The sequence below is a fragment of the Chiloscyllium plagiosum genome, unplaced genomic scaffold (genome assembly GCF_037043375.1).
Source record: "Chiloscyllium plagiosum isolate Xiang-an unplaced genomic scaffold, Cpla_swu_hap1 HiC_scaffold_4, whole genome shotgun sequence".
NCBI lineage: Eukaryota > Metazoa > Chordata > Chondrichthyes > Orectolobiformes > Hemiscylliidae > Chiloscyllium > Chiloscyllium plagiosum.
Genome location: NW_028270142.1, coordinates 666,029 through 693,678, shown reverse-complemented (window position 1 = coordinate 693,678; position 27,650 = coordinate 666,029). Strand labels below are relative to the sequence as shown.

General features: G+C 43.1%; 1 protein-coding gene across 1 annotated transcript in view; it reads right to left on the bottom strand.

Moving 5' to 3' along the window:
* The window catches only part of LOC122549465 (NSFL1 cofactor p47-like), a 234,026-nt gene that overhangs the window by 87,019 nt on the left and 119,357 nt on the right, over positions 1-27,650 (bottom strand). Inside the window, exon 2 of the mRNA XM_087985890.1 lies at positions 20,001-20,060. Coding sequence (XP_087842016.1) covers positions 20,001-20,060 — 60 coding nt within the window. The remainder of the gene's footprint in view (positions 1-20,000; positions 20,061-27,650) is intronic.

Here is a 27,650-nt window from a genome sequence, read left to right as displayed (position 1 = left end):
GCTTTAGGGAACATCTCCGAGACACCCGCACCAATCAACCAAATCGCCCCGTGGCTCAACATTTCAACTCCCCCTCCCACTCTGCCAAGGATATGGAGGTGCTGGGCCTCCTCCACCGCCGCTCCCTCACCACCAGACGCCTGGAGGAAGAACACCTCATCTTCCGCCTCGGAACACTTCAACCCCAGGGCATCAATGTGGATTTCAACAGTTTCCTCATTTCCCCTTCCCCCACCTCATCCTAGTTTCTAACCTCCAGCAACTCGATCCCCTGACTTGTCCGGACTTGTCCGACCTGCCCAGCTCCTTTTCCACCTATCCACTCCACCCTCTCCTCCCTGACCTATCACCTTCATCTCCTTCCCCACTGACCTATTGTACTCTATGCTACTCTCTTCCCACCCCCACCCTCCTCTAGCTTATCTCTCCACGCTTCAGGCTCTCTGCCTTTATTCCTGATGAAGGGCTTTTGCCCGAAACGTCGATTTTGCCTGTCCTCGGATGCTGCCTGAATTGCTGTCCTCTTCCAGCACCACTGATCCAGAATCCTTACCATTAAGTGTATAAGTTCTGCTAAGATTTGCTTTCCCAAAATGCAGCACCTCGCATTTATCTGAATTAAACTCCATTTCCACTTTTCAGCCCATTGGCCCATCTGGTCCAGATCCTGTTGTAATCTGAGGTAACTCTCTTCGCTGTCCACTACACCTCCAATTTTGGTGTCATGTGCAAACTTACTAACTGTACCTCTTATGCTCGCATCCAAATCATTTATGTAAATAACAAAAAGTAGAGGACCCAGCACCGATCCTTGTGGCACTCCACTGGTCACAGGCCTCCAGTCTGAAAAACAACCCTCAACCACCACCCTCTGTCTTCTACCTTTGAGCCAGTTCTGTATCCAAATGGCTAGTTCTCCCTGTATTCCATGAGATCTAACCTTGCTAATTGTTCATTTTAGTTTTGTTTCCAGCAACACAACTGCTACTAATAGTTTTTCAAATATGAAAGATCCAAAGGAGAAATTAGGCAAGTCAGATGCCTACTCCCTAACACTGGAGCACCCACACCACTTAATCTTGGGAGGTAATTACTGAAACGGCAGAATCTCTCCTCAAAGCAATTGAAAAAATACAGACTTGCAGGCATCAATAGAGTGTATGAATACCTGACAAACCACAATGTTAATTGTTTCCTCAGTATGATTCCAGTCAGAATATGCTCTATTTTCAAGAAGGCATACCAGGCTAAATAACAGTCAGAAAAGCTTGATTAGCTGCACCAATCAATATGACACTAATTATATAGTTTGGTGTTGTTTAATTTATTTGGTGACCATTTAGGGGAAGTGACATCACTGATTCTAGAGACCCAAGTGCAGACTGAGACAACCTGAAGCCTCCATGTGACATTGAATTAGCCTCACATCTACCTCTACTTTACTTTAAACTTGCTACAATGTTGAGGGACTGGTCAGGGTGAATTTCATGCCTCTTGCTGATGCATTTGAAGGCAGAGGGACAACTCATGGAAAACCAAGTGAGTGAGCAGCCTGCTGCCTTACTGCTCTGTCACATATATTTTAGAAAGTAAGTGAGGTACCTACAGCAAACCTTCGTTGAGGCAAACTGAGTTCCTCAAGTTACCAATCAAAAGTCACTTTTAGATACTTCATTCTACCTCTGCCATCACACATTGCACATGGAGTGGGTGTGGGGAGGGCGGGAGAGTGTAGAGGCAGGAGGACAATGACCAGCCTACACTTTCACTAACTGAGCTAAAAGCAGGGAACAAGGGGAAGACCTTGGGCTCTGTGTCACAAAGTCTCTGGTACACATATCAGAGAGCCTCCCTTCCTTAATCTGAGGCTCCTTAATCTGTGCCTCTCCAATGCTCTAGAACCTGGACTATCCTCAGCACTATCCTTGTTCCACTTCACTAGGATTTCTGACCAAAAGTGCATATATGTTCTTCCTTTTTGGGACTTATCCCAAAATTACTAAATATTCAAGGGGCAAGAAAACCGGAAACCAATACTCTCACTAGAGAAGGTGCTAGGTGATGCATTTTTGGAGGTCTAACAAGGGAAGTATATACACAATGAATGGTGGGTCCTGAGGGGGTACTCAGGGGAAAAGCCAACTTGGTGTACAAGCCCATGGATCCCTGAAGAATTCCCTCTCTCAATTTGCAGCCACTCAAGTAATAATCTACCTTCCTACATTTGCTACCAGAGTGGGTAACCTCACATTTATCCGCATTATACTGTATCTGCCATGCATTTATCCACTCACTCAACCTGTCCAAATCACACTACAACATTGAGTCACTCTCCCATCCAGTTCTTTTCATCTGCAAATTTTGAGATATTACATTTAGTTCTCTGATCTAAATCATTAACATATACCGTGGCAAGCTGGGGTCCTGGTACCAATCCCTTCACTAGCCTACTAGTTACTGCCTGCCATTCACAAAAAGACTGACATTCCTACTCTTTATTTCCCGTCTGTTAATCAATTTTCTATCCATCTCAATGCATTACCGTAATTTTACTCGCTAATTTCTTATGTGGGATTTTGTTGAAAGCTTTCTTAAAGTCCAAATGAACGACATCTATTGGCTCCCCCTCATCATCTCTACTAGTTACATTCTTGAAGAATTCCTGTAGATTTGTCAAGCATGATTTCCCTTTTGTAAGTCCATGCTAACTGTGTTGGATTCTACCACTGGTTTCTAAGTGCTCTGTTATAAAATCCTTGATAATTGACCCTAGCACCCTTCCCATTACTGATGTCAGACTCACTGGTCTATAATTCCATTTTTTTCCCAACCTCTTTTTTAAAATAGTGGGGTTACATTAGCTACCCATTCCTGATGAAGGGCTTTTGCCCGAAACGTCGATTTCGAAACTCCTTGGATGCTGCCTGAACTGCTGTGCTCTTCCAGCACCACTAATCCAGAATCTGGTTTCCAGCATCTGCAGTCATTGTTTTTACCTACATTAGCTATCCTCCAATCTGTAGGAACTGTTCCAGAATCTCAAGAATCTTTGAAGATCACCACTAATTTATCCACTATTTCTAGGGTTACTCCCTTAAGTATTTTGTGATGTAGGTTATCAGGCCATGGGGATTTATGAGCCTTTAATTCCAGTTCACCAACAGCATTTCTCTATTAATACAGTTTAATTTCCTCCCTCTCAGTAAACCCTCTATTTTCCATCATTTCTGGTACACTATTCATGTCCGCCTTTGAGAAGACAGAAACAAAATATGAATTTAATTAATCAGCAATTTCTTTATTCCTATTATATACTCCCCTGTTTGGCTGTAGGGGATCTATATCAGTTTACACAAATCTTTTTAATAGAACAATACAGCACAGAACAGGCCCTTCGGCCCACGATGTTGTGCCGAACTTCTAACCTAGATTAAGTACCCATCCATGTACCTATCCAAATGCCGCTTAAAGGTCGCCAATGATTCCGACTCTACCACACCCACGGGCAGCGCATTCCATGCCCCCACCACTCTCTGGGTAAAGAACCCACCCCTGACATCTCCCCTATACCTTCCACCCTTCACCTTAAATTTATGTCCCCTTGTAACACTCTGTTGTACCCGGGGAAAAAGTTTCTGACTGTCTACTCTATCTATTCCTCTGATCATCTTATAAACCTCTATCAAGTCACCCCTCATCCTTCGCCGTTCCAACGAGAAAAGGCCGAGAACTCTCAACCTATCCTCGTACGACTTCCTCTCCATTCCAGGCAACATCCTGGTAAATCTTCTCTGCACCCTCTCCAAAGCTTCCACATCTTTCCTAAAGTGAGGCGACCAGAACTGCACACAGTACTCCAACTGTGGCCTAACCAAAGTCCTGCACAGCTGCAACATCACTTCACGACTCTTGAATTCAATCCCTCTGCTAATGAACGATAATACTCCATAGGCCTTCTTACAAACTCTATCCACCTGAGTGGCAACCTTCAAAGATCTATGTACATAGACCCCAAGATCCCTCTGTTCCTCCACCTGACTAAGAACCCGACCATTAACCCTGTATTCCGCATTCTTATTTGTTCTTCCAAAATGGACAACCTCACACTTGGCAGGGTTGAACTCCATCTGCCACTCCTCAGCCCAGCTCTGCATCATATCTAAGTCCCTCTGCAGCCGACAACAGCCCTCCTCACTGTCCACAACTCCACCTTTTTCTCTTTACATACCAATAGAAACTTTCACTGTCAGTCCTGCAAGCTTACTCTCATTTTTCCATTATTAATGAAACCCTTGTTTCTCGTTTGCTGAATTCGAAACTGTTCTCAGTCCTCAGGTATATTGTTTTGCTCTTGTCACCTCTAATTTCTCTTGTAAGCCATGGGTTGTCTACTCTTCTCTGCACCAGAAAGGAATAAACAATTTTTGTAGTTCACCCATTTGCTCTTTGAATCTTTGCCATTGCCTGTCCACTATCATTCCATTCAGTAATATTTCTCAAGGCATGAGAGCCAACTTACACCTATTATCATCATAGTGTCCCTTATTAAGATTCAAGACCCCAGTCTCAGAATCAACCACCTTACTCTTCATCTTTATATTATTTTATAAAGAGTACTATACGCTATTATGTTATGGTAGCTTATCCCCAAGGTGTCTCTCACAACTACATTCCCAATTATTCCTTTCCACTTAGTTGTTTCCCTTTGTGGGAGAGTCTATGACCAGACGGCCTGATCTCAGAATAAAGAATCACACATTTAAGAGATGGAGAGGAATTTCTTCTCTCAGAGGGTTGTGAGTCTGTGGAATTCTTTACCACAGAGCGTTGTTGAGGCTGGGTCATTGAGTATAATCAAGGCTGGGATAGACAGATTTTTAATCGGGAAGGGAATCAAGGGTTATGAGGTGTCTTATGGTCTGATGAACTCTTTGTAGTACCAGCTGTCGTCATGTCTGTGTTCTGACAATGTTGGGCCTACTCTACTGCCGGCCAGTCAGATTATGGGACTCCTTGTGCTTGTGATGTGGAGGCTTCACTCTGAAAGCATCAGTGTATAATTTTTGCAGTTCTAAAGTTGACGTGTTTCCAACTGGGAGGAAGGAACATATCCTCCCATAACATTCAGCCCCATGGGAAATTTATACAATTGCTGTGATTAGAAAGATAACTTGAAGACAAGAATGTTACATAAGAAAAAAAATTCCAAATTAGTACCTTACTATATACATTGTAACCACTTTTGTTTCCTAGATAAGTTTCCAATTATATTTCTTGTTCTAGAACATAGAACATAGAACATAGAAGAATACAGCGCAGTACAGGCCCTTGGGCCCTCGATGTTGCGCCGATCCAAGCCCACCTAAACTACACTAACCCACTATCCTCCATATACCTATCCAATGCCCTCTTAAATGCCCATAAAGAGGGAGAGTCCACCACTGTTACTGGCAGGGCATTCCATGAACTAATGACTCGCTGAGTGAAGAACCTACCCCTAACATCAGTCCTATATCTACCCCCCCTTAATTTAAAGCTATGCCCCCTTGTAATACCCGACTCAATACGCGGGAAAAGGTTCATACTGTCGACCCTATCTAACCCCCTAATCATCTTGTACACCTCAATCAAGTCACCCCTAAACCTTCTTTTCTCTAGTGAAAACAGCCCCAAGTGCCTCAGTCTTTCCTCATACGATTTTCCTTCCATACCAGGCAACATCCTGGTAAACCTCCTCTGCACCCGTTCCAATGCCTCCACATCCTTCCTATAGTATGGCGACCAAAACTGCACACAATATTCCAGATGCGGCCGTACCAGAGTCTTATACAACTGCATCATGACCTCAGGACTCCGGAACTCAATTCCTCTACCAATAAAAGCCAGTACGCCATATGCCTTCCTCACCGCACTATTTACCTGGGTGGCAACTTTCAGAGATCTGTGTACATGGACACCAAGATCCCTCTGCTCATCCACACTACCAAGTATCCGACCATTAGCCTAGTACCCCATCTTTTTGTTATTCTTCCCAAAGTGAATCACCTCACACTTAGCTACATTGAATTCCATCTGCCACCTTTCTGCCCAGCTCTGCAGCTTCTCTATATCCTGCTGTAACCTGCCACATGCTTCCTCACTGTCAACAACTCCTCCGACTTTCGTATCATCCGCAAACTTGCTCACCCAACCTTCTAACCCCTCTTCCAGGTCATTTATAAAAATGACAAACAGCAATGGTCCCAAAACAGATCCTTGCGGAACACCGCTAGTGACGGCACTCCATGAAGAAACTTTGCCATCAACTACTACCCTCTGTCTTCTTCCATCCAGCCAATTCCTAATCCAAACCTCCAACTCACCCTCAATGCCATATCTCCGTATTTTGTGCAGTAGCCTACCATGGGGAACCTTATCAAACGCCTTACTAAAATCCATATATACCACATCTACCGCTTTCCCCTCATCAACCTCCTTCGTCACCTTTTCAAAGAATTCAATAAGGTTTGTGAGGCACGACTTGCCCTTCACAAAACCATGCTGACTATCCTTGATCACATTATTCCTATCTAGATGTGCATAAATCCTATCCCTTACAATTCTCTCTAAGACTTTGCCCACAACAGAAGTGAGACTCACCGGCCTATAGTTACTAGGGCTATCCCTACTCCCCTTTTTGAACAAGGGAACCACATTTGCTATCCTCCAGTCTTCTGGGACTACTCCTGTAGACAAAGAGGACATAAAAATCAAGGCCAATGGCTCTGCAATCTCCTCCCTTGCTTCCCAGAGAATCCTAGGATAAATGCCATCAGGCCCAGGGGACTTATCTATTTTCACCTTTTCCAGGATTTCCAACACCTCTTCTCTACATACCTCAAAGCCATCCATTCTACTTATTTGTGCCTCAGTATTCTCATCGACAACAATGCCCTGTTCCTGAGTGAATACTGAAGAAAAGTATTCATTCAGTGTCTCCCCAATCTCTTCCGCCTCCACACGCAACTTCCCCCTACTATCCTTGACTGGACCTATTCCTACCCTAGTCATTCTTTTATTCCTAACATACCTATAGAAAGCCTTAGGGTTTTCCCTAATCCTATCTACTAAGGACCTTTCATGTCCCCTCCTTGCTGCTTTTAGCTCTCTCTTCAGGTCCTTCCTGGCTACCCTATAACTCTCAATCGCCCCAATTGAACCTTCACGTCTCATCTTGAGATAGGCCGCCCTCTTCCATTTAACAAGGGATTCCAATTCCTTATTAAACCACGGCTCCCTCGCACGACCCTTTCCTTCCTGCCTGACAGGTACATAATTATCAAGGACACTCAATAGTTGCCCCTTGAACAAGTTCCACATATCATTTACCTTGGAGTCTACTTGCCTTGGAGTCTACTTTTCCAAGCCACACATCCTAAGTCATGCCTCACCGCATCATAATTTCCCTTACCCCAGCTATAATTCTTGCCCTGTAGTACACACTTATCCCTCTCCATCACGAGTGTAAAAATCACCGAATTATGGTCACTATCCCCAAAGTGCTCACCTACCTCTAATTCTAACACCTGGCCTGGTTCGTTACCCAGAACCAAATCCAGTATGGCCTCACCTCTTGTTGGCCTGTCTACATATTGTGTCAGGAAACTCTCCTGCACACATTGAACAAACACTGACCCATCTAACGAACTTGAGCTATAGCTTTCCCAATCAATATCAGGAAAGTTAAAGTCCCCCATAACAACCACCCTATTACTGTCACTCATCTCCTGAATCACCTTCCCAATCCTTTCTTCAATGATTCTAGGACTATTAGGAGGCCTGTAAAAGACTCCTAACAGGGTGACCTCACCTTTCCTATTCCTAACCTCAGCCCAAACTACCTCAGATGGCAAGTCCTCATCCATCGTCCTTTCCACCGCTGTAATACTATCTTTGACAAGCAATGCCACACCTCCCCCTCTTTTACCCCCACCTCTGACCCTACTAAAACATTTAAATCCCGGAACCTGCAACAGCCAATCCTGTCCCTGTTCTAGCCATGTCTCCGTAATAGCCACAACATCGAAGTCCCAGGTACCAACCCACGCTGCAAGTTCACCTACCTTATTTCGTATACTTCTTGCATTGAAGTATACACACTTCAAGCCACTTCCCTGTTTACAGGCACACTCCTTGGAAATTGATGCCATGTTCCTCACCTCCCTACACTCCTCTCCTTCACGCTTTTAAAGGGGGAAAAAACTAACCCAGCTAAGCTTACACTAACTGCTTCCGGGTCTCGGCTGCCCCTCTGCTTGCCGTCACTTCCTCTGCTGCTCCCGCTCTTTCTGTGAAGGAGAGAGAAAACAAAACACCGATGCCCGCTACAGGTAAGTAATTTTGAAAAAAACTCTTACCTTAGCTGTAGTCTCCCGGGTTCACCTCAACTCGGCCGCTGCTCCCACTCAAATCTGATGCTTCATTGCTTCCTGAAGCTGAGAAAGGGGGCATGTAGAGGTAGAGGATAAACTCAATCACGAAAACAATTTAAACAAAGATTTTCATTTCATTATCTTTCTTACTTAGCCATATATGTATTCTATTACCACAAGTACTCTCAACCGAGGTGAGAATTTATTTCTGAGAGTAATCTAAAATACTAAACCTGAATTATCTTCAAATAAAAGAGTGAGTAAACATTATAAACCTAACAAGTCCCCAACAGGAATTCCTTCTTCCTTCATCTTACTAGTGTTGGGTAATTCAATGAAAGCTTTGGTACCCTCTGAAGATTGGGAATCTTTATTTGATTTGTTTGGTTCTGCTGTTGTTGCCCTAGAACCTTGATGTGTCCCTGAGTGTAAATCTAGCTTTGACTGTAACATCTGCAATGTTCAGCAGTTAAGCTACACTTTCAAAGCCTAGGTATAAATATTTTCTTATCAATTTGTCAGAGGTGTTATTACACACTTCTGGAGCAGGTGGGACTTGAACCAAGGCATCAAGGGGACACTACCACAGCACCACTTGAGCCCCTCAAATAAACATATATGCTGACAATTGAAAGTACTGCAAGAGATTTGGATATTCCTTTCTTTAAACACATTTTGTCTTTCTGAAAATAGCTTATTGAGGAAAGGTGCTCAGAAGGTATCAGGATCCAGTCATTACTTACAAACAAAATTGGTTCATCAGAGGACTACTATTTCCAAAATATGACAGGGAGAAGGATGATAAGCAAAGCTAACTTTATCACCATCACCAAGAAATGTACTATTATTAAATATCAAAGAATATATGTTCATCATGGTCTAAGCCTTTGAAAAAAATATAAAGTGCGTAAAACTACTAAGGAAAGCTTAGTCTTTTCAATAATTTTCACACAGACGCTTATCCTTTTGAGCGGCTTCTTTTCTATCTTTGTGAAGTGCTGGGATGTAATAACACAACAGAGTAACAAAATGGCTGCTAACTTTCTTTGCTAATACTATTGGTGACAGTCTTCGGAGATGTCCTCTCTTTTACCTGGGCAATTCAATTTCCAGGTTCTGCCCCTACTCTGGGTACCCAACAGCATAAAATAAACCTGGGATATAATCAAGCTTCTTTACTAAGTATATATTTATATGTGGAAGTATTGCAAATATAGTCATACAATTGCTAATTGCCTTCCAACATTGATAATGGTCCACCTTTGATGGCCAAGCAGCAGGTGAGAGTTCTTCACAACTTCACCAGTCAACCAGACTACTTTTTGCCTGATGCCCGTACTAACCCACTCAAGCTCCTGGTTTGCATAGTGAGAAGTAGTCAGTCAAGCCAATATTCACACCTTCAGGTTGTCAGACAATGATGACACATACATTTTTCTGATTCCTTCTTGTCTGTGGTTACTACAGGCAGTTGCATTTGTCTCTGTCCTGCCTTTCTTATGGCTTTCTCCCACTATTGGTCATTCTTGCAGGGTTCATAAGAATTCTACCTTCAACTAAAAAAAAAATCCCTACTTATTATCCAAGGCCTTCTTAAAGGTAAATTGTTCTTATCAGGTCAATTTGGTAATTAAAACAATTTCTTGAAGATGTTCAAAGCAGAAAAAGCACATCTTTTTAACCCTTGTCCAGCTAGGTAGTTATGACAAAGCTGTCTATGTGTGTTTCTTCAGTCATTATTGCTTTCCTGTCTTCTACCACCCTTTGTCCATACTCCACATGCATTTTAATTCCTTCAGCAGATGTTGGTGTCACTAGCTTGGCCAGCATTATTGCCCATCCTTAATCTTCCAGAGGGCAGTTAAGAGTCAATCACAGTGCTATGGATCTGGAGTCACAGACTGGGTAAGGATGGCAGTTTTCTTCTCTCAAAGACCATCAGTGATCCAGATAGATGTTTTTTCCAACAATCAACAATAGTCTCGTAGTCATTGCTAGACTCATAGTTCCAAATTTTTATTCAAATTCCACCATCTGCTCTTTAGATTAATAGTCTAGCAATAATACCAGCAGGGTATCACCTCCCCTTATGTGGGATTCATAATTGAGAACAAAAGCCTCCACAAAACGCTAATAAAAATTAGCACACAAAGTACCAAGCTTACAAATTACCATGACCAAAAACCATTAAGCCTAAAAAAAGTCTAAAATTTATGAAAAATGAAGAAATTGTTTATGTCTTAAATCTTGTAAGTGAATAATATTACTGACTGTTATGACAGTTATTCCAATGGAATTATTTTATTTGGGTTCAATTTTAATAACTGAACCATCCTTTGGATACTTTGATGCCTTTGCTGTTCATACTTTAGTATTAACAAGTATGCCAGAATGAGTAGTTATACTATTAACAGGCTGTGGGAGAAATTTTGCAAGTCCATAGCTCACTGAAAATGGCAATGCAAATAGATAGGTTGGGAAGGATAGCTACTGGGTGCTTGCCTTCGTCGATCAGAACATTCAGTATAAAAGTTGGCAAGTCATGTTGCAACAGTATAAAACTATGGCTAGACCAAAGTTATAGTATTCTGTGCACTACAGAAAGGTTATGGAGGTTTTGGAGACGGTATAAAAGAGGTTTATCAGGATGTCGCCTGGATTGGAGGGTATTAGCTACAGGGAGAGTCATAGAGTCATACAGATGTACAACACTGAAACAAACCCTTCGGTCCAACTTGTCCATGCTGACCAAATATCCCAAATTAATCTAGTCCCATTTGCCAGCACTTGGCCCATACCCCTCCAAACCCTTCCTATTCATATACCCATCCAGATGTCTTTTAAATGCTGTAATTGTACCAGCCTCCACCACTTCCTCATTTCATACATGCACTACACTCTGCATGAAAAAATTGCCTTTTAGGTCCCTTTCATATCTTTCCCTCTCACCCTAAACCTATGCCCTCTAGTTCTGGACTCTTGACTCTACTTTCCATCTACTACCACCCTCTGTCTTCTATGGGCCAGCTAATTCTGTATTCAGACACACAAGAATTCATGATGAAAGGCTTTTGCCCGAAACATCGATTTTCCTGCTTCTCAGATGCTGCCTAACCTGCTGTGCTTTTCCAAAACCACACTCTCAACTCTAATCGCCAGCATCTGCAGTCCTCACTTTCATCTTCCATGAGATCTGACTTGCTAACCAGTGTCCCATAAGGAACCTTGTCAAACGCCTTACTGAAGTCTATATAGATCATGTCTACTGCTCTGCTGTCATCAATCCTCTTTGTTTATTTTTAAAAAACACTCAATCGAGTTTGTGAGACATGATTTTCCACACACAAAGCCATGCTGACTATCCCTAATCAGACCTTGCCTTTCCAAATACATGTAAATCCTGTCCCTCAGGATTCCCTCCAACAACTTGCCCACAACCGATGTTAGCCTCCCTGGTCTACAGTTCCCTGGCTTTTCCTTAGCACCTTTCTTAAATAGTGGTACTATGTTAGTCAACCTCCAGTCTTCCGGAACCTCATCTGTGGCTATCGATGATACAAATATCACACCAAGAGGCCCAGCAATCACTTCTCTAGCTTCCCACAGAGTTCTAGGGTACACCTGATCAGGTCCTGGGGAGTTATCCACCTTTAACCGTTTCAAGACATCCAGTACCACCTCCTCTGTAATATGGACATTTTTCAAGATGTCACCATCTATTTCCCCACATTCCATATCTTCTATGTCCTTCTCCACAGTAAACACTGATGCAAAATACTTGTCTAACATCTTCCCCATCTCTTATGGTTCCACACATAGGCTTTGCTGATCTCTGAGGGACCCTATTCTCTCCCTAGTTACCCTGTTGTCCTTAATGTAGTTGTAAAAACCTTTTGGATTCTCCTTAACTCTATTTGCCAAAGCGATCTCATGTCCCTGTTTTGCCCTCCTGGTTTTAGATTTTTTTTTTAGATTACATTACAGTGTGGAAACAGGTCCTTCGGCCCAACAAGTCCACACCGACCCGCCGAAGCGAAACCCACCCATACCCCTACATTTACCCCTTACCTAACACTACGGGCAATTTAATATGGCCAATTCACCTGACCCTGCACATCTTTGGACTGTGGGAGGAAACCGGAGCACCTGGAGGAAACCCACGCAGACACGGGGAGAACGTGCAAACTCCACACAGTCAGTCGCCTGAGGCGGGAATTGAACCCAGGTCTCTGGCGCTGTGAGGCAGCAGTGCTAACCACTGTGCCACCGTGCCGCCCACACGGTGGCACCGTGGTTTCTCTCTTAAGGAAACTCCTACTGCCTTTATACTCTTCTCAGGATTCACTCGATCTATCCTGTCTGTACCTTACATATGCTTCCTTCTTTTTCTTAACCAAAACCTCAATTTCCTTAGTCATCCAGCATTCCCTATACCTATCAGCCTTTCCTTTCACCTGAACAGGAATATACTGTCTCTGGACTCTTCGTTATTTCATTTTTGAAAGTTCTTGCCTAATACAGTCAAAATTATCCTTCTCCAATTTAGAACTTCAAGTTTTAGATCTGACCTATCTCTTTCCGTCACTACTTTAAAATTAATAGAATTATGGTCGCTGGCCCTGAATTGCTCCCCCACTGACACCTCAGTCACCTGCCCTGCCTTATTTCCCAAGAGTAGGTCAAGTTTTGCACCTTCTCTAGTAGGTACATCCACATACTGACTCAGAAAACTTTCTTGTACACACTTAACAGATTCCTTTCCATCTAAACCCTTAACACTATGGCAGTCCCAGTCTATGTTTGGAAAGTTAAATCCCCTATCATACCCTATTATTCTTACGGATAACTGAAATCTCATTACAAATTTGTTTTTCAATTTCCTGCTGACTATTAGGGGGTTTATAATACAATCCCAATAAAAGGTGATCATCCCTTTCTTCGAGGTTGAACAAATTCGGATTGTTTTTCTGGAGCATCGGATGCTGAGGGGCAATCAGATAAAGTATATAATATTATGAGAGGCATGGATCCTGTCAAATTCTAGGGGGCAAAGATTTAAGGTGGGAGGAGAAAAGTTTTAAAGAGATATAAGAGGCAAGTTGATTGTACAGAGGGTGGTAGGTCCTTGGAACATGGAGGGGGGTAGAAGCAGGTATGGTTGCAACATTTAAGAGGCATTTCAGATATACGCATGAATAGGCGGGGAATAGAGGAATACACACCATGTGCAGTCACATGGGATTAGTTTAGAATGGCTCCATGGTCATTGCAGGTGTGGTGGGTGAAGGGCTGTTCCTGTGCTGTATTCTACAAATTATCCCCTCAGGTACGTGTTGGACTGTCTGCTATCTCCTTAATTTGCTTTTTAGATGTTTAATTTATAAGGTACATGCCTAGATTGCTGGACATCCCACAAATGGCCAGGCAAGAAGGGGATAATTTACCCAGTATATTTTTGAAGCTCACCTTGTTCTGTCAGTCGAGACATATGGTATATGTAAAGTAGTAAAATTGTCTCCATTAAGTACATTAGACACTGTATGGTTCTAGAACATAGAACATAGAACAGTACAGCACAGAACAGGCCCTTCAGCCCACGATGTTGTGCCAACCACTGATCCTGATGTATGCACCCTCAAATGTCTGTGACCATATGCATGTCCAGTAGTCTCTTAAATGTCCCGAATGACCTTGCTTCCACAACTACTGCTGGCAACGCATTCCATGCTCTCATAACTCTCTGTGTAAAGAACCCACCTCTGACATCCCCTCTATACTTTCCTCCAACCAGCTTAAAACTATGACCCCTCGTGTTAGTCATTTCTGCCCTGGGAAATAGTCTCTGGCTATCGACCCTATCTATGCCTCTCATAGCACCGGATATGTGTGATAAACAGGGAGAATACATTGTAAAATATTTGCTTGAGAATGTCCCAGTTGATATTGAACAGTATTGGAAGATAGGAATCATCTGTTGTCAGGAATTGATTTAGATATAAAGTCATATCAAACTCATGCACCCCACCCCCAACCAACAATCTCACTACATAGGCGAAAGTGAGGACCGTAGAGGCTGGACATTAGAGTCAAGATTCCTGATGAAGGGCTCCTGCTCGAAATGTCGATTTTCCTGCTCCTCAGATGCTGCCTGACCTGCTGTGCTTTTCCAGCATCACACTAATTTTGAATCTCACCACATAGCCAACGTGTGCATTGCTCAATACGGACACATGGCCACAAAAACTAAATAAATTGGATTTTGCATTCAAACCTTATTGCAACTCGGGAGAAGACTACAGTTCTGTAAAATTCCCAAATGCTTAGCAAACTGTAGTTCAAATGTTGCCCCGAACTTCTGAGCAGAACCTTCCCAGGCACTGAATGATGCTGCATTGGTAAGAAAGTTGGGAGAACAGTGTGAGGCCAGCAGTGTGCATCCTCCCAAAATTGAGAGCAAGAAGTCCCATTTTCCAACAAAATGTTGTTCAGTGAGATGAGATTCTCCCAAGTGAGCAATGAGAGGCAGACATACATATATTACATATTAGCATCCTCATTATTATATAGTACCTTGATCATTGATGCTTAGTTTCATATTATTCTGCCCAATTCATAGGAACTAGATGGCAACATGTTGGAGAAGGTAATGTGAAGCCATTATAGTCCATGAGAGAAACTCTTGATGAAACTTGCCAAAAATAAAACTTTGCTAATTTCTGGTCAAGTTTAACCAGCCGTCGCAGGAACATCTGTAATTAGTGTAAGAATCAAACATTAGATGGCTCACAACAACCAGGTATTAACGCTGAAAGTGGAATTTTTCATAGGGGCCAAATGCACTTCTAACCTTTTTATGAAACTGAGAACAGATTGTAAAAGTGAAGTGAGATGGATAAAGTCAACTTCCATCTTAATTTCCTGCCAGATGTAGCTTTATAAAACATTTACAAGGTTGTGCAGCTAATTGTTGCATTTTCTTCAATATGTCCAATATCAGCTTTAGAAAAATAACCAAGATTACCAAATGGGGAAGATGTTAGCCCAGGAACAGAGTGTGTACATTCTCCTGGGAATGTGTGGGCGAGAGGAGGTGTCAAGTCCAGAATGGAGGTGTTGGGAAAGGAGAGGAAATGCCTTCTTTTGTGGTGAGTATGAGATCAGTGAATATATTCCTCAGGTCTGGCGTACCTGGTAGGCCAGGGCTAAATGAGGAAGATCTGCCAGTCCCCTGCTCTGTCTCTCTTAAAATTGGAAGTAGGAAGGCCAGGCTTGGGCTAAAAATATATTTACATAAGGCCATTTCAATGCATTTCAAAAGGCTGCTGGGAGGAGTTCTCTCGGACCGTGTCTTTGAGGTCCTGAAGGGAAAGGGTGGCCAGCCCCAAGTCATGGTCCACATAGGTACCATAAATATAGGTAGAAAGAGAGATAGGGGTATAAGGCAGAATTTCAGGGAGCTAGGGTGGAAGCTGAGAGCAAGAACAAACAGAGTTGTTATCTCTGGATTATTACCCGTGCCACGTGATAGCGAGGCAAGGAACAGGGAGAGTTAACACGTGGCTGCAGGGATGGTGCAGGAGGGAGGGTTTCAGGTTCTTGGATAATTGGGGCTCATTCTGGGGAAGGTGGGACCTGTACAAACCGGACGGTCTTCACAAACAGGATATTAGTATCCTGGGTGGGAAATTTGCTGGTGCTATTTGGGTGGGCTTAAACTAACTCAGCAGGGGGGTGGGAACCTGTGTTGTAGTTCCAGTGCACAGGAAAATGAGAGTAGGGAGGGCATGGACATGATTTCATGGTCACAGGAATGTGGTGCAGACAGCGAAGTGGTTTGAAGCGTGCCTACTTCAATGCCAGGAGTATCCGAAATAAGGTAGGTGAGCTTGCAGCATGGATAGGTAGCTGGGACTTCGATGTTGTGGCCATTTTAGAGACATGGATAGAGCAGAGTGAGGAATGGATGTTGCAGGTTCCAGGATTTGGATCTCTCATTAAGAACAGGCAAGGCGGTAAAAGAGGGGGAGGTGTGGCCTTGTTAGTCAAAGACAGTATAACAGTGGCTGAGAGAACATTTGATAAGCACACGTCTACTGAGGTGATATGGGCTGAGATTAGAAACAGGAGAGGAAAGGTCACACTGCTGGAAGGTTTTTATAGGCCTCCGCAAAGTTCCATGGATGTGGAGGAGAGGATTGACAAATTAATTCTGGGTAGGGGTGAAAGGAACAGGGTGGTCAAGGTTAACTTCCCCAACATTGACTTGAAATGCTATAACTCTAGTACGTCGGTTGGATCAGTTTTTATCCAATGTGTACAGGAGGGTTTCCTGACACAGTATGTCGAAGGGCCGACAAGAGGGGAGGCCACACTGGATCTGGTGCTTGGTAATGAACCAGGCCAGGTGTTTGATTTAGTGGTAGGTGAGCACTTTGGAGAGTGACCATAATTTAGTTACGTTTAGTTTAGCGATGGGAAAGGGATAGGTACTTGCCGCAGGGCAAGAGTTATCGATGGGGGAAGGGAATTATAATGCAATTAGGCAAGAATTAGGATGCATAGAATGGGGTAGCAAAATGCAGGGGATGGGAACAATTGAAATCTGGAGGTGGTTTAAGGAACAGAAGTTGCATGTCCTTGACAGGTATGTTCCTGTCAGACAGGGAGGAAGTGATAAGGTAAGGGAACCTTTGGTAAGGTTTACCAAAGAAATTGTATCTTTCATTAAGTGGAAGAAGGAGACTTATGTGACGTTGAGGCGAGATGGTTCAGATGAGGGGATGGAGAGTTACAGAGTAGCTAGGAAGGATTTAAAGACAGAGTTAAGAGGAGCAAGGAGGGAACATGAGCAGTCTTTAGTAGGTAGAATAAAGGAGAACTCTAAAGCTTTCTATCAATATGTGAGGAATAAAAGGATGACTAGGGTAGGAATAGGGCCTGTCAAAGACAGAAGTGGGAAGATGTGTGTGGACCCTGTGGAGATCGGAGAGGTGCTAAACAAATATTTCTCATCTGTTTTCACTCAGGGAAAGGAGAATATTGTACAGGAGAAGACTGAGATATGGGGTATTAGACTTGAAAGAATTGAGGTTAGTAAGGAGGAGGTGTTATCAATTCTAGAGGTATGAAAGTAGACAAGTCCCCTGGGATGGGACTTTTCCAAGAATTCTATGGGAAGCTAGGGAGGAGATGGCCGAGCCTTTGGCCTTGATCTTTGAGTCGTCATTGTCTACAGGTTTAGTACCAGAAGACTGGAAGATTGCAAATGTTGTGCCCTTGTTCAAGAAGGGCAGTAGAGATGACCCAGGTAGTTACAGACCAGTGACCCTTACGTCAGTTGTAGGAAAAGTTTTGGAAAGGATTATAAGAGATAGGATTTATAATAATCTCGCAAGCAACAATTTGACTGGAAATAGTCAACGTGGATTCATCAAGGTGAGGTTGTGTCTCACAAACCTCATTGAATTTTTGAGAAGGTGACCAAGCATGTAGATGAGGGTAGGGCAGTTGATGTCGTGTACATGGACTTCAGTAAAGCCTTTGATAAGGTTCCACACGGTAGGCTGTTGGAGAAAATGAGGAGGCATGGGATTGAGGGTGATTTAGCAGTTTGGATTAGAAACTGGCTTTCTGTAAGAAGGCAGCAAGTGGTGATTGATGGAAAATATTCAGCCTGGAGTCCGGTTACTAGTGGTGTGCCACAAGGATCTGTTTTAGGGCCATTGCTGTTTGTCATTTTTATAAATGACTTAGACGCAGGCATAGGTGGATGGATTAGTAAATTTCCAGACGACACTAAAGTCGGTGGAATGGTGGACAGTTTGGAAGAACGTTGCAGGTTGCAGGGGGACTTGGATAAACTGCAGAATTGGGCTGAGAGGTGGCAAATTGAGTTCAATGCAGATAAATGCGAGGTGATTCATTTTGGGAAGAATAACAGGAAGGCAGAATACTGGATCAATGGAAAGATCCTTGGTACTGTGGATGTGCAGGGGGATCTTGGAGTCCATTTACATAGATCCATGAAAGTTTCCACCCAGGTTGATGGTACTGTTAAGAAGGCATACGGTGTGTTAGATTTTATTTGTAGAGGGATTGAGTTCCGGAGCCACAATATCATGCTGCAACTATACAAAACGCTGGTGCGGCCACACTTGGAATATTGTGTAAAGTTCTGGTCGCCCCATTACAGGAAGGATGTGGAAGGATTGGAAAAGATGCGGAGGAGATTTACGAGGATGTTGCCTGGTCTGGAGGGAAGGTCTTATGAGGAAAGGTTGAGAGACTTGGTTCTGTTCTCATTGGAGAGAAGAAGGTTAAGAGGGGATTTGATAGAGACATACAAGATGATCAGATGGTTAGATAGGGTGGACAGTGAGAGTCTTTTTCCTAGGATGTTGCCGTCAGCTTGTACAAGGGGGCTTGGCTGCAAATTGAGGGATGATAGATTTAAGACAGATGTCAGAAGCAGGTTCTTTACTCAGAGTGGTAAGGGGATGGAATGCCCTGCCTTCCAATGTAGTTACCTCAGCCACATTAGGGGCATTTAAACTGTCCTTGGATAAGCACATGGATGATTATGGGATAGCGTAGGGGGGTGGGCTTAGATTAGTTCACAGATCAGTGCAACATCGAGGGCCGAAGGGCTTGTTCTGCACTGTATTGTTCAATGTTCTATGAACGGAATGAAATTCAAAGATATCTCCAATAGGCAAGAGACTGGATGAAAGACCAATTAGGAATTTCAGTAAAACTGATGTTGATTTGGGGAGTAATGATTCATCAAATGTCAACATAGCAGTAATCTTACTCTTGATTTGTGTTATGCTGTTGAAGACCATTTTAAACTCCCCAGGAAGACCTGAGGTAACATCTTCACAGGTGCGAGTTCTCAGTCCTTCAAGGGAAAGGTTAGTTTCAGAAACAACCCAACTCCACCTAAAGAGCACAGACAATCTGCATGTACTGGCACAAGAAACACCCTTCTCCCTCTAAGGGTGTTGTATTCATTGAGATTGGCTGGGCATATAACCTCCACCCATTCAATTACAGAAGCCACAGCAGCTGCTAAATTCTGTCTTCAACCCCTTCACTGAGGAAATAAATATTTTCAGACAACAGACAGCTTTGCAATGTTAATGAACTGAACCAATGTTCATGTCTGGAAGTATAATTTAATTATATCTACTTTAAATCTGTATTTTATCTAGTATCTTGAACGTTTTTAATTGGTAACTGAGAGCAGTAGTTGTGTAATAAACTAACATTTCACCTCCTTTAAAATTAAAGCTTTGACACCATTGAAACACATTTTAAAAAAAGGGAGCTAAATGACCCATATTCATTTACAACGCACTGACTACACAGTGGACACGTGATGCCAGAGCCTAAAGACATCAGATTTGACGCAAAAAAAGGTGCACTGTCCACCTCAGGTTACCCTGGAAAGGGAAGGTGTCTCAAGAATCTGAGCAAAGAGTGAAGATAGCCACCTCCAATTTACTAAATTACTGTGAAGATGTGAATGGAGCGATGGTCAAAAGATCGAGCACAGCCAGGACAGCACTCTGCTTATATTAGATTACTTACAGTGTGCTCTGTGCAACTAAAACAGAAATTTCTGGCAGAATTCAGCAGGTCTGGCAGCATCTGTGGAGAGAAAGCAGAGTTAATGTTTCTTGTCCAGTAATCCTTCTAAAAAACAGAACACACTGCACTGTGCAATTAGAACTATCATGGATAATGTGTTGACCTGGCAAGGAGACAGGAGAATTCATCTTCTGAGGACAAAGGGCTGAAAACTTTTGATGCATATTTAATATCCTTAAGAATCTGTTCAATGGAGTCAGGGAACAGAGGAGGCCATCAATTCCCTTACCAATGAAATTTGTAGATTAGCTGGAATTTGTACATATGATGATCTAAGAAATGAATTAATATGGACTGCAGTCGTTAAGGTGACGGATAAGGAACTGTCATGTTTTTGTACAATCAAAGGAGGAGTTAACACTAACAGGATGGTCCAGTTTGAGGCAGTCTGAGTTCTGAAAGCAGAATGAAGAGACAGCATGTCTGAGGCTGCAGGGCGGATTCAAGTGAGTTCTCTGTAAGAGTCACTTCACTCTGCAGCATGTGTCATGTTTAAGAGGAATTGCTGACCAGACATCAATCCCTGGCCAGACATCAATCCCTGGCAGGTAGGTATTGTGAGACTTCACCAGAGTGTGGCCAAGGTATGGAAAGCTCTCTTTGAGATATAGATGCTGCAATCACTAGTGGTCTTGTTGTGAAGATAACTCCTGTAATATAGATGTTGAGGCTCCATTTGAGATTCTTGCAGATGGTTTGTTTACCCTCTAAAGAGGATGATCTTTGTCAACTACAATCCCTCATATATCTGAGGCGTAGGGTGGAAGAGCTGAGGCTGGATTGGCTTTCTGAGTATGAAGGTGTTGTGGCAGTTCATTGGAAAGCACGTACAGACACGCAGAAAATTCTGTCTCACACTGGCCAGACATTAATGGAATAGCAAGGTTTTGTTTTGATGCATCTGTCCATGGTTGTCTTGCTAGTCACTTGGCAGATAAGTGCACACTTTACCTTGGGAAACAGGTTGGTGAAGTGTGCTTTAGAGATTGCCTTGGGAAAATCATGGAGTAAGCCACTTTGAGAAAAGGGTATTCATTCCCAGGATGTAAGCATCACTGGCTGGGCAGCATTTATGGCCCATCTTTAATTGCCTGGAGGGCATTTACGAGTCAACCACATTGCTGTGGGTCTGGAGTCATATGTAGGCCAGAACAGAGTAGTAAGGGTATGGAATGTTTTGCCTGCAATGGTAGTAGATTCGCCAACTTTAAGTGCATTCAAATCGTCATTGGACAAACATACATGGAATAGTATAGGTTAGATGGGCTTCAGATTGGTATCTGGATCAGTGGTGCTGGAAGAGCACAGCAGTTCAGGCAGCATCCAACGAGCAGCGAAATCGACGTTTCGGACAAAAGCCCTTCATCAGGAACGAGCATCGCTGCAGATAAAGTTAGTGCTGTGTCAACTAACTCCTTTAAAATGGAGTTGGACTCATAAACTTGTGATTACTAAAGATGTGATTGTTTCCAATCACAAGACTTCATTATTTTCCCTGGAGGCTAAGGAGTATCTTAGAGATGTTTATAAAATCATGAGGGGCATAGATAAGGTGAATAGCAAAGCTCTTTCCCCAAGGGTAGGGGAGTTCAAAACTAAAGGGCACAGTTTTAAGGTGAGAGAAGAATCTGGTTTCCAGCATCTGCAGTCATTGTTTTTACCTTCAGATTGGTATGACAGGTCGGCGCAACATTGAGGGCCGAAGGGCCTGTACTGCGCTGTAATGTTCTATGTTCTATGTAACAGATGAGGATAGAAGTTTCCTTCCCAAAAATACATTAGTGAATCATATGGGTTTTTCCTAACAATCAACAGTGGATTCACAGTCATCATTAGACCCTTACTTCCAGATTTTTATTAAATCCAAATTCCACCATAGCAGGATTTGAACCTGAATCCCCAGGACATTATCTGGCTTGCTGAATTAACAGTCTAGCAATAATGCCACTAGGCCACCTATTATGGTATGAATGTAGTAGTGAGCAGCCAACTGAAAAAGCCCACAGAGGTCAGCAACACAGCTCAGAAAACAATTTCAGGTGAAGTATTTGAGGACTTCCATCACCTTCAGTGCTATTAAAAGGACCTGCTGGTCAGGTGATCTGCAGATAACCCATCATTAAGGAGGTCACATATGTTCATCCCTGGACAGTCAATGTTTCCTCAAACTGCTGCTCAGACATTTCCAGGTACGTGAGGCTATTACATTTGATCCAGTTCTCAGTATATTCTCAGCTTCTCCTCCTGGCCCTTGAGTCTTCCTTCTCTGCAGACCCTCCCAACGCTGCTCAATGTGGCTACAGCATTGTCTGCAGGGGTCAGGGGACTGTATCCGTGTCCATGTGACAGAATTCCTTACTTTGTGATTCCTTTATCCCTCTCTTAAAAGCCTCTTTTATGGTTCCCATTATTATTTCACTCCTGTACATGGTTTTACATTGAGTTAAATAGCCTTAATTTCCATTTCCTGATGTTGGGTCTGTAAGCAAGATTTTGATCTTGATGATTCTCAGCTTTGACTTTATTAATTGGTAGAGCAGGTCAAAGGGCTAAAGGCTTCCTCCTGCTCCTAACTCATGTCTTTGTACAATATGGGTTGGAAGAGAAGTAAAATGAAACCTGGAACAGATTGAACTGTTTTTAGTTGGTTTAGAAACAGTTAGGAGACAGAGGTTGCAGAATGTCAGTCAATACAGGACTTAGCAGCTTTAAGGGAGAGTTAGAGTTAAAGAATTATTCCCTAAAACTATGTTAATTAGATATACAAGAAAGTTAGTGCTGTGTCAACTAACTCCTTTAAAATGGAGTTGGACACATAAACTTGTGATTATTAAAGATGTGATTGTTTTCAATCACAAGACTTCATTATTTTCCCTGGAGGCTAAGGAGTATCTTAGAGATGTTTATAAAATCATGAAGGGCATAGATAAGGTGAATAGCAAAGCGCTTTCCCCAGGGGAAGGGGAGTTCAAAACTAAAGGGCACAGTTTTAAGGTGAGAGAAGAAAGATTTAAAGGGGACCTGAGGGGCAACTTTTTCACATACAGCATGGAGAAAGTGAGCATTACAGATGCTGGAGATCAGAGTCGAGAGTGTGGTACCGGAAAAGCATAAGCCCAAAACATTGATTCTCCTGCTCCTCAGATGCTGCCTGACTGGCTGTGCTTTTCCAGCACCACACGCATACACAGCATGGTTCATATTTGGAATGAACTGCTAGAGGAAGTGATAGATGCAGATAAAATTACATTTAAAAGACATTTGGACATGTACATGAATAGGAAAGGTTTAGAGGGACATGGGCAAAATACAGGAAAATGGAACTAGCTTAGTTTCGGAAAAGCTAATTGACATGGACAAGTTGGGTTGAAGGGTCTGTTTCTATGTGGAATGACTCTATGACTCTATATACACTTAGATTGTTCCACTTCTCAAACATGTGAATCAATTTAGCTTATCATCAGTCCTCTGGATTCGACCTTTTTTCTAACAATTTACTAAATGTGTTGTAAAATGTACTAGCTATATATCTTTAGATTATTTTAAAATGCATGGTTGCAACCCATTTGAATTTGGGTTTTCTCCCCATTCAGTTTGATTTATTTATTTAACACTTTGCCTTTTTATATCAAATGCATTTATCTCATTCTCAGTTTAGCTTTCAATATCGTGTTGGATTGTCCTATCAACCTGATAAATGCTGAAGCAAATATTCTGATGAAGAGCCACCGGACTGGAAATGTTAACTCTGTTTCTTTCTCCACAGATGTTGTCAGACCTGCAGCAATTTCTGTTCTTGTTTCAGATCTCCAGCATCCGCAGTTCTTTGTTTTATAATTTGGCGAGTGTTTTTGCTGTTCTCCGTTATTATCTGTGACATTACTCTCCCTTTTGTGGTCCTTTTCCCATGTGTGCTTTCTCTTTTTGTATTGATGAGCCAGTAAACAATCCAACAGCACTACTAATTCTAGTTTCTGTGGCTCAAATCTTTGTTTAATTAACCGAATTGAAATTCTCCAGCTGCTATGTTGTATCTGAACTCAAGCCACCATTTTACTCTTCCAGGATTTCCAGTCCAGCAACATAACCAATAGTTAACCTACCCTGACAGCACAAAACTTGCCAGGGCAGGAAGAAACAATGTTAAAGTCACACCACAGGAATCCTACCACCAGGTGGCAGCCTCTCCTTAAATTTCCAAAACTTTACACCCTCCAGCATGTTTCAGAAAGCGCTTTCTGGGTCATCGGACACTTGATGCATGACCCCATGGAAATCCCAACCTACTGGCTTTGTGAAAATTGCCTGTTCACTCCGCACTCCCTGCCCATGTCAATTGTATTATGATGTGGGCAACATTGAGCTTGCAAAAGTGAATTATTTATTTAAATATCTGTGTCTGCTTTTTGACGAGACCTAGATAGGGGGTGAGTGAGTGGGAAGATGATGGACCAAGCACCAGTTCAATTTCTCATGGCCCAATGTTGAAAACATCTTGTAGGGCGTGTAAACTCCAGCTCACACAGTTAATTTCAATTTACTATTCAGACTAGGGTGTGGGAACAATACAGCACAGAACAGGCCCTTCGGCCCACAATGTTGTGCCGAACATTTGTCCTAGCTTAAACACCTATCCATGTACCTATCCAATTGCCGCTTAAAGGTCACCAATGATTCTGACTCTGCCACTCCCACAGGCAGCGCATTCCATGCCCCCACCACTTTCTGGGTAAAGAACCTACCCCTGACATCCCCCTTATACCTTCCACCCTTCGCCTTAAATTTATGTCCCCTTGTAACACTCTGTTGTACCCGGGGAAAAAGCCTCTGACTGTCTACTCTATCTATTCCCCTGATCATCTTATAAACCTCTATCAAGTCACCCCTCATCCTTCGCCGTTCCAATGAGAAAAGGCGTAGCACTCTCAACCTATCCTCGTACGACCTATTCTCCATTCCATTCCAATGAAGGAAAGGTGAGAAGGAAGGAAGGAATTGCTTTCTAATTCAGTTGTTACTGAGCTAACCGACACTTGTAAAGCTTATTTATTCACTGTCTTTACCAATTGCATCATTTGGAAGACAGTACAATTCCAAGTGAGTTCAGGGAAGCAAGTGAACCCCACCACAATGGAAAGGAAGGTGGGTCACATCTGGGTCATTGGCAGACTGGAAATGTTTGGATAGATTTCTTCTAAGGGGGACAGATGTTAGTAACTTGATAGTTAGTGTAAGGGCAACGACAGACTCTTGTATAACTATATAACACCAATGGGACGACAGCCAAAGACTTTAACAATGGTGTGCTGTTCTTCACGGCTCAAGTTACTCACACATTTTGCAAAAAACAATTTTAAACTCATTAGATTGCTTATGGCAGTAGATTGAAATAAAGCTTTATTAGTGTCTCCTTGTGAATATCTTTCTCATAATATAATGACTCAGCAATAAAATTAAAATGTTTGACCAGAAACAGGATCCTGTCAGAATAGAGGAATTGAGTGATTGCTATTCCGCTGGAAGTGCAGTCCTAGTGACTCACAAGTATTAGTAAGAATCTGGTTGCCAATGATGTCTTTGCACTGTTACATTATAGCTGTGCTCCAAGCCTGATACTCTAACTATTTCCTTAAAGGTTACATCAGTCAGACCTGTTCCTCACTCAACAAAGTCGAGGTAGTATGCAAACAGTGATATGTTCATTATCATGCAAATTGAAAAAAATGAATTAGTACAAAAGTGTTTCTAGATTCTAAATTAGTTTCCTCATAAAACATAGATTGGTACTAATTTTAGTGTCAGTAGGAACATTTGTGATCTTTGAATTAGTGTAGAATTTTCTAATGCAGCTGAACACATTGTGTAATACCCAAGGGTTTAATTACACAGCTGAAATTTGAAACGGCATACAACAGGCAAATTTTAAAAAAAGCTGACAGCACTACATGAACCATTACTTTGGGCTTTTTGTCTGTGTATATATTAGTCCATCTTCAGGTATAACAATTGACAAAACTTGAATAGTTTTCCTGCTGCCTCTGCAGATACATTGCTTGAGGAGGTATGAGAGACATACTGCTGGCAGTAATTTCACACCGTGAGCTGCACAGTCTGTACACGAGAAGGTGAGGTTATTCATCAATGCCACTTCCAAAATCCAGATAATGTGGCTGAAAGTAGAAACATAGACTAACACAGCAGAGATTGAGGCCATTTGGATCATTGGACACCTGCCAGCCCTTTACACCATAACTCTATAAAATGTTTGGTCTATTCATGCATTTTGCCAATTTCCTTTTGAACATTACTTTTGAACCTGCTACCATCACAGATCCATGTACTGCAATCCATTACATTAGAAAGATGTCTCTATGTTGGAACTTTGCAGCATGGAGTAGGTTGAGAAGCTCCTTAAGCCTGTTCCAGCTGATCATTGGCTGATCATTAGCTTCAGCAATGTACTCCCACCCTATACCCATATTCCTTGTAGTCATTAGTAACTTGGATTAGACGCCTCAAAACGGCGGTGCTCGGACCCGACGTAGTGCACCAGTTGGAGGACGCTCAGGTGTGCGGTGGGATCCCGTCCGCGCTCACCCCAGCCCGGACGGAATTTCACATTGGCCCCAAGGTCCCGTACTTCCCGCGGGAGCCTGTGCCCCACAACCTGAGCCGCCTCCGAAATTTTAACTTTGTTTTGTTTAGTGAGATAAAAAGAAGAGCCCTGTACCGACTGCTGCTGCACACCGTCCACCTCTTCTCCCTCATCCACCGTCCGGACACGCCTTGGCGTGCCCATTTGCCGCCGGACGGTGGGGATCCCCAGTGGAGGGCTCTCTACGCGGGAGTCCTCCCCCTTTCTCTCGGGGATCTGGGGTGGAGGGTGTTGCACGCAGCAGTCCCCTGCAACCGCAGGTTGCGGTGGTTCACGGACTCCCAGCCCAACTGCTTGTTCTGTGGCGCTGTGGAGTCCGTGGACCACGTGTATATTGGGTGTGGGCATTTGCACTCCCTTTTTGATTTCCTTAAAAACCTTCTCCTCTGTTTTTGGCTGCACTTCAGTCCCACGCTCCTGATCTTTGGGCACCCGGTACGGAGGAAGGAGGGCAGGTCTGAAGACCTCCTCGTGGGTCTGCTCCTGGGCCTGGCCAAACTGGCCATTAACAGGTCCAGGCAGCGGGCCGTGGAGGGGGTCGTTAGGGCCGACTGCCTGCCCCTCTTCCGCGGTTACGTTAGGGCCCGGGTGTCCTTGGAGAAGGAGCACGCGGTGTCCACCAACACCCTGGAGTTGTTCAGGGAGAGGTGGGCGCCGCAGGGAGTGGAGTGCATCATTTCTCCCTCCAATTCTATTTTGATTTAGTCCCTACCCTCCCCTTCACTGTTTTGATCACACAGCACTGTCCCTTGATGTGAAGGGCAGTGTTTGTCACTGGCCACCCGGGTGTTTTCCTATCTTCCTGGTGGTGGGAATTGAATAAAGATTGGTGCACTTTGTGTCTTTCACTGTGTCTCCCACCTGCACACACACACACCATGGGTGCTGGGGATAAAATAAGCACTACTGCACTTAGGTGGTAGTGTGGGGGTTAA